The sequence below is a fragment of the Podarcis tiliguerta genome (genome assembly GCF_965153285.1).
Source record: "Podarcis tiliguerta genome assembly, chromosome: 6".
In the NCBI taxonomy this organism is placed as follows: domain Eukaryota; kingdom Metazoa; phylum Chordata; class Lepidosauria; order Squamata; family Lacertidae; genus Podarcis; species Podarcis tiliguerta.
Window position 1 is genome coordinate 31,286,502 of NC_139539.1, and position 8,135 is coordinate 31,294,636.

An 8,135-nucleotide genomic window follows, 5' to 3' on the forward strand; every position below is an offset into this window, starting at 1 on the left:
CAGGGTGACGCAGTGCACAAACTACTGTTTAGCTAGATGGTCCATCAATACCACAGACATGCCCTGCTTGTAACTGATTCTTAAGCAGAGATATCAATTTCACAGTTTTATTGAGCTGGGAATGGAAGGAGAATCCAAAGGGAAATCTCTCCTGAAAACAAACAAACCTGTAACTCCACAATAGCTGAATAAATTCTTCCCCATATTGGTCACTTCTGGAGTAGCTGGCACCTTTCCACGAAAGGGCATTTGCACCCAGAGGTGCCCGGGATCTTCTGCCGGTGGATCCCTCATTGCTTGGGTACCACCTGCTGGCGGAGGTAGAGGTCCCGGATCTCGGACAGGCTGCTGCAGACGCCACTCAGGGCTTCAGCAATGCTGTGCAAGATGGAGGCAGTCTCCCTGCGGCTTTCAGCATATTCCTGTCGGAAGGCACGCACCTCCTGTGCCAGCTGTCCATTTGACTGAACAATCCACCTCTCTGCTAGGCTCAGGCGGCTGCTTTCTGACAGCCCTTCCTGAATCTGCACAGTCTCAGGAGCAACCATATCTCCTATGTTGCAGTCGTTTAGGTGCCCAGGTGGTGGTGACTCATGGTCAAATGTGATGCTTGCATAATCCGAACCCAGGGCCTCTGAGAGCTCAGTCTGTGAGGAATTTGAGGGGCTTCTCCTCCAGCCCTCACAAGGATCATTGGGGGCATGGGCAGAGCTCCTGAGTAGCTGTGTCTCAGTCCCCTGGCTCCCACGCTGGTGGATGGCCTTAGTGGGAAGGGAGTGGGATGGCTCTGACTTCACATCTACTGGTTCTTCCTTCACTGGCTCCTCCTTCACACCTGCCCAGAGCAGAGAGGACAGATCAGGTTAACTCAAAGTAGCAGCCAGCTAGAACCACGAGCCCTTTCAGGCCCTTCCTAACATCCAAACATGCAGTTAAAAAGAGAGAGAGAGAGAGAGAGAGAGAGAGAGAGAGAGAGAGAGAAAGAGAAAGCCAACTTCAAGTTGTCCCAAGAGCCTATATCAAAGGATCTATCATCATACAGAAATGCTTTGGTACAGGGAGACAAGAAAGTGGAAAAGAAAAATATGCACTGCAAGATGGAGTATAAGAAGCTGCCTTATACCATGTTAGACCATTGGTACATGTAATAGGTTTTTTTTTCAGGCAGTCAAAGGCAACTTGAAAGCAGGATTTCAAATTGTATGTGTGCCCTTGGGCCATTTTTACCTCTGGAAAAAAACCATGAGCTTTCCACTATGTCAACAACCTGTAAAAACAGTTTGACAAAAATATGTGTACATAGCCATAGGAAGAAATGCATTCCCCCTCCGTCTAAAAGGCTCTTGTCTTGCTGTATCTAACTTCCCTCATCCTTTGTTGCTGTGAAGAAATACCTCTCCGCATTATCAGGATGCCACTCTCCACTACATTGTATCATCAATGCAACTTCTTCCTATCTTGTCATGTGATTTGCATGGCAATGCCAGCACTTCAAAGACCAATCCATGCTGTTAAAAATAGTGATTTTGATAAAAATGAACCTAGCCTGAAGGCCAAGAGGGCAAAAGAACAGGAAATACATCAAGGCAGTGGCGGTGCAAATGAGCAGAAAGCTGAGAGAGCAGGCTATGAAAGCAAATGCTGGCCATATTCGCACCATACATTTAAAATGCTACGGTGCCACTTTAGACGCACCAAAGAATTCTGAGAAGTGTAGTTTGTTAAGGGTGCTGCAATTGGCAGGGTGGCTAAACAATCAAGTCCTCTTCCCAGGGTAGTATTGGAATTATAATTTTGTGAGGGGAATAGGCATCTCTTAACAAATCTCAACATCCCTTAACAAATGACATTTCCCAGGATTCTCTGGGGGAAGCCCTGACTGCTTATAGTGGCATGATACCGCTTTAAATCAGGGTGTGGATGTGGCCTGTTTGGAAAATAATTGCCTTCGCCCAACATCACATTAATATAAAGTGCAATGAGGCTTCCAGAGTTCACACTCCAGCAGTAAGAGAACTTTTAAAATATATCTAAACTAGTGGCAAATGTGATAACAACTTGCTTGTTAATTACGGTTCTGTTTCCCCACATGCCTCCAGTTTGGTAGGCTTTGTGTAAGCAGAGGTATTTAAATGTGTTATTCCCAGTGCAGCTTAGCCCCTTGATAGGGCTTCGATTTCACACGCCTCCCCACAGTGTCTGCAAGCAGCAATAACAAATTTATGTTGGGTGTGCAATAATGGAACTACTAAAGAGATTTTGGATTGATTTTTATTGGACAAATGGATACATGGGAAAATATATTTGCTTCTCTAATTTCAGCAACTGTAAACCTATTATCAAAATACTTCTCACCGCTAAGTGGATGCTCGTGTTTCTTAGCTATACCAAAATCTTGTTTTGCTGGTCCAACAAATACACCCCAACTGACTTTTTACATCAGTGGTCAGGTGCCTGTATGTCCAATTCCTACCAGCCTCAGCCAGCAATGTCATTGGTGAGGGATGATGGGAACTGTAATTCAATGTGTGGAGGCCTGCAAGCTACCCATCCCTGTTTTAAACCTGTCCAGGGGCAATTCCACACCATACAGTGGTACCTCGGGTTACAGACGCTTCAGGTTACAGACTCCGCTAACCCAGAAATAGTACCTCGGGTTAAGAACTTTGCTTCAGGATGAGAACAGAAAACGTGCTCCGGCGGCGTGGCGGCAGCAGGAGGCCCCATTAGCTAAAGTGGTGCTTCAGGTTAAGAACAGTTTCAGGTTAAGAACGGACCTCCAGAACGAATTAAGTACTTAACCCGAGGTACCACTGTACATTTAAAGCACATGGCTCCTGCCCCCCAAGACTCCTGGGAATTGTAGTTTCCCTCTCCCAGAACTAAAATTCACAGTGCCCTTAAACTACAGCTCCTAGCATTCTTTGAGGGAAGTCACGTGCTTTAAATGTGCATTGGATACATGCACCTTACTGGCATGCTGTGAGTATGCTAGTCCAAACGGAGCTAAGTGCTGCTAGAGCGATGCCTCAGCTTCCATGAGGCTGCTGCATGGGTGGCGCCAGAGAGGGGCAAGGGGGCAGGGCAATCACCCTCCAAACAAGCCCTGCTCCCATTGCTGGACTCCTGCAATCAATATATGCTGTTAATTTTCTTTCAGTGATCTTAACCTGTGGGTTACAACTTGCCCACCTAGAAATATACTTTGCCCCTTCTGTGCCTCCTACCCAGAAACGTTTTTTCTGGTGCCACTGCTGGGTGGATGAAAAGGGTCACTGGTTAGTTCAGAGGTGGGGAAGCTTCTAGGAGCCGCATGTCAGTGGTGGGTGGGCCAATGGCTGGGATTTCTAGTTTGAGTGGAAAGCTACATTCTAGAGATGAAATCCAGAGGTTTCTCTACACACACACACACACAAGTCCCCAAAGAATCCTCTAGTCTGTTGAGGGTACTGGGAATGTGAGGTTTGTGGGTGGGAAACTATGGCTCCCAGGATTCTTTTGGGGGGAAGCCATGTGCTTTAAAAGCGCACCGCATGCACTTTTAAGTGCACAGGGCGGATCACACACTCAGGCAAGCAAAAGGTATTCGTCACCCATTCAAAGGACACAAATTCCAGAAAGCGTGTGACAGCGTCGCGAGGGGCGTGGCCTACGGAGGGGGCGGTGCTAAACCAGAGCATCCCGAGGGCCGAATGGCATCCCGCGGGCCAAATGGAGAGGCCGCATTGGGTCCCTGCGCCTGAGGGTTCCCCCACCTTTGGCTGTGGGCGGTGAACACTCACCCTGAAGAGCCACAACCTCCATAGCGGCAGGCGACGGCGGCGCATCCGAGGGGCGCACGCCGGGCGAGGCCCACTCGGGGCCGAGCTCCGGTGAGCTATGGGGCTCGCTGCTGCTGCTGCCGCCGCCGCCCCTGCCGGGGAGGTGGGCGAGGCGGGGTCGCCCCCCGGCCTGCGCCTGGCGCTGCAGGAGGCGGTGCCGGGCGATCTTGTCGTTGGCGCGGCGCCGCAGTCCCCGCCAGCGGTTCTTGACCTCGCCGATGTCGCGCTGGTTGCGCCCGGCCGCGTTGATCTTGTGGGTGATGCGCCACCAGATCTTCTGCTTCTCGTAGGCGTTGACGGTGGCGGCGCCGAAGAGCAGCTGCTCGTAGCGGAGCACCTCGCTCATCAGCACGTCGATCTCCTGCAGCGTGAAGTTGGGCTTGCGCTTCAGCAGCCCGCGGCGCCCGGCCATCGCGCGGCCTCCGCCCGGCGGCGCGCACGCCCCAGACACATCGCTCTCCGCCGCCGGCGGGCGGCGCGGAGAGAGAGCGAGAGCGCAAGGGCCTTTTGTCCGCTGCTGGCTGCGCCGGGCCAGCCCGTCTCTCGCCCCCTGGCGGAGGCACTTGGCGCAGAGAAAGGAGATGGGCGGCGTGGGAATCGGTGTGCGCGTGTTTGTGCGCATGTGTGCCTTTAAAGGAGCTGGACCCCGGCCCTGTCCCCCTGCACGGCTAAATCTGATCCATGTGGAATCCCCGCTCTCCCACCCGGCAGAAGTTCTCCCGCATGGCGGGCAGAAGTTCAACAGGTGATGCTTTTCACGGAGAGGCAGTGATGTGAAAGGTGCTACCTGCTGTAATTCCTCATGCACGTCACACGTGTAGCAAAAGGCCCAGAATCCCATCTTAAAGACTACTCAATATATTGTGACATAAACTTTTGTTGACCAGGGAACCCCGCTTGTCTGGTGCGTGGAGATGAACTTGCTTCCGCTTTAGCTTACCTGGTGTCCTGCAGCCGCCACTGTTTTGGACTTCAATTCCCATCAGCTCTAGCCAGGAGCAGGTTGATTAAGGATTTCCTTCGTCGTACATTACGTGCATTAGGGCTATCACTTGGTTCAATAAGTTCCCATCATTTGCACAATTAAACATGTGCTTAATAGGACTTAAAAATCCTTAATTGTGCCTGGATTGTGCCTTAATTGAATCCCAAAATATTAAAAACAAAATACCTCTGCAAACCAATTTTTTTTTTAAAAAAACAAAACCACAGCCCTTCAACCAATAGCAATGTGCTTTCCCTTGAGCATGTGAGGCAAGAATCCCACCACTTGATGGCAGGGCTGCATCACCCAAGCGGAAAGTAAAGTCCCAGACTATTTCTCCATCCTTTCAGTGCATGCTGATTGGTGAAATCAAAGTGTCGGGGTTGATGATAGTTATTCAAGATTAACTAACACTGGAGTAAGACAGTGTCCTGCCATGATTAAAATCCATTGCTCTGCCCCTGCCACTTCTGTTTTTCCCCTAAGTGTTGTGTTCCACAACTTGTGATAATGGTTACTACTACTGGTGCTCCAATGAAAGTGGGATCTAAGGGCCCTGATCTTTCTACTGATCGTTTCACCAGGAGGGGAATGTGGAAATGAAGCTGAACAAGAATTTCTTTTATTTCTGCCCTCTTCCCAATAAAAAGCAGGCCCCTTTACAGATGATTCCATTTTTACTGCCCCCTGCAAAAAACAAACACCCCCCCCCTACTTAAAAGGTGCCCAGCAGAAAAACAAATGCACCTATTTGTCTGGAATTTGGCAGACAATATTCACTCAGAAAGAGCTGGTAACCCTGCACACTTTAATCAATTCTGAAAAAAAGAAAAGAAGTGATAACTGATTAAACAGTGTGCTAGCCCCATTGAACTTCACCTTCCTCTCCATGGGCATAGTCAAGGGGGTTGTATTGATAAAAATCAATACGAATCTGAGGTTTCCCCCCCTAACAAAAATCCTGGCTACACCCATGTTCCTTTCCTCTCCTTGCAGCCCTTGGTGTGCCCTCAAAATTTGGTCTGGAGGATTGGGATAGCTCAGTCAGTAGAACATGAGGCTCTTAATCTCAGGGTCACGGGTTCAAGTACCATGTTGGGCAAAATATTCTGCATTTCAGGGGGTTGGACTAGATGACCCTTGTGGTCCCTTTCAACTCTATGATTCTATGAAACAGATTTTGGATGCACATGCGGGGGGGGGGGGGCTGCACTTGGGAGGACAGAAAGCTTCCTGGAGTGCAGGTTTCTGCCCAATATTTTTTTTGAATCAGTGATTGGGCATCAGAGATGAGAAGACCATGGTTATGTCATGTTGAGCTCCTGAGACACTGGGAGATCCATGATCCAATAATCCTCATTCTTTTTAAAATTTAAAATTGTGCATGTGTGTGGACTGGGACAGTGGTGTTGGAAATGATAACTCCTTTTCTCCTACTGTTTTTTTTTATCCATCTTCCCACTTCCAAGCTATATTTTGCATCCCAGGGAACTTGCAGATATCCACCCACAAAAGGGGCAGAAGAGATTGTCACTGATCAAACCAAAGAACAGGATCTCTTTTCCAAATTAAATCATCAAAACATTCAATTCTGTTCTCGGTCTGAATAGAGATCGTGGTTTTCTGCCTCACTTAAAGTATTAAATTACCCAGCAATGCTAAGATGATAGTTCATCTCCAGTCATTTCTGCTGGGAAGGGTCATTTTGCATACATTTGTGATCTAACTGAATTGTCACAGGCTGTACTTTTAAAATTCACGTGCTATTTAACGCCTACCTAACCCTTGTCCATGTGTATATATACCCGACAACTGAGGACCACTTGCCTGGCATCTGATGATGTGGGCTGCGGTTCATGAAAGCTTATACCGTAATAACATTTTTTGGTCTTTAAGGTACCTTTGTTGTTTCTTCTGCAACAAACCAACATGGCGAATCCTTTGGAAATCCCTCTAGTAGTCCTGGGACAGCATAATACAGTGCCATAAATAACAAGGGGTGCTAAAGTTCCCTTGTATACTTTCCAGCATTAGATGGAGAAATCCATAGTGTTTACAGGCCATCCATTTTTCATTATTTTCAGTGGAAAGCAGAAGTTCCACAGCTCTGAGTGGCCAAGGGGAAGTGATGGTGCTATGACCCCAAACGGCCTCATTTTATGCATTACAGTGAGAGACTACCAAGGGTAGAGAATTGTCCTCATCTCAAGGTATCTTAAAGTATTATGATGACGATGATGTTGATGCCATTTTTAATATTAGAGGAAAGGGAAGAACACAGAAATCCCTCTTTTAAGTGACTACAGTTGCTCCATTCAGGGACCGCGCCACTCAAGCAATTCGCATTTATGGTTTCCTGTAAGCCCGAGACATTGTTATCTGGCTCTGAGTCACTGCTGGAATGGCTCCCTCATAGATGCTCATGTAAAACTGTTTTAAGTGTAAACATCTTCATTTATTAAGTTCCCAAGTTCTGTGCAGATTGCAGACACAAATACTGTGGCACAAGCTATTTGGCTTGCACAGACCGAAAAGTCCGCCCCACAAATAATCAATTAGGCAGCCCTCTTTTCCTCCTCTACCTTTCTCAACATTGGCCACAATTTTTCATGGTTGTTTTGTGTGCAAAACAGTGTAAACTCACTGATATCATAGAAATATAAGTGATTTCATTTACGAAACTATGAAAAAATGAAGTCTGGGTCTGCAAACAGGAACACCCCATATGAGTGTTTAAGCCTGGCTTACTTGCAAATTCCTCATGTCACCGAGTGCTCAGTCTTCCAATTTTATGTTTATTGAAATACCTCAGAATATGGCTGGTGGTGTGCACTGAATCTGTTTCTAATATTGTGGCATTTTCTCCAACTTCACCTCATTGGCTGGGACAATACCAGACAACATTTTGGTCTTGGATATCAATCACTGTAGCAGTGTGGGAGAAACAGGGGAGAATTTGTGTGACACAATGAAATTCAGACCCACACTGAGGATTTGCAGAGGGAGGGGGGGAATTGCTTTCTAGGTGGGTGGGAAATAAAGTCTTTGTGACTTCATCAGCCGGTCGTTTTAGGCAGGTCATGCAACCCAATAGCATGAAAGTAAATCTCCTCCTTTGCTTTCACATCACTTGCCCTTCTTTTCTATTTTCATCTGCCACCTGTGGGACTGTTTGCAATGTGGCACTGACTTACAGAAGTCAAGGGGCATCTGTGATAGGATAGCAGAGCCTGCCGGGTGCTCTTATGACTGAGGACAGCTGTGTGCTGATGGCAAAGAACCTGGTGGCAATGACAGGAGAACCACAGGTGGAAGAAGCACCAGATGAG

The 8,135-nt window shown here is 47.8% G+C and overlaps 1 protein-coding gene across 1 annotated transcript; it reads right to left on the reverse strand.

Moving 5' to 3' along the window:
- Nucleotides 1–93: 93 nt before the first annotated feature.
- LOC310679255 (uncharacterized protein) lies at nucleotides 94–4,289 on the reverse strand. Its single transcript, XM_083444134.1, has 2 exons — nucleotides 3,783–4,289; nucleotides 94–835 (listed from the first exon to the last, which is right to left on the reverse strand). Exons 1-2 carry the CDS (start codon nucleotides 4,231–4,233, stop codon nucleotides 291–293), a joined length of 996 nt encoding a protein of 331 aa, XP_083300260.1. The 5' UTR covers nucleotides 4,234–4,289; the 3' UTR covers nucleotides 94–290.
- Nucleotides 4,290–8,135: the final 3,846 nt, after the last annotated feature.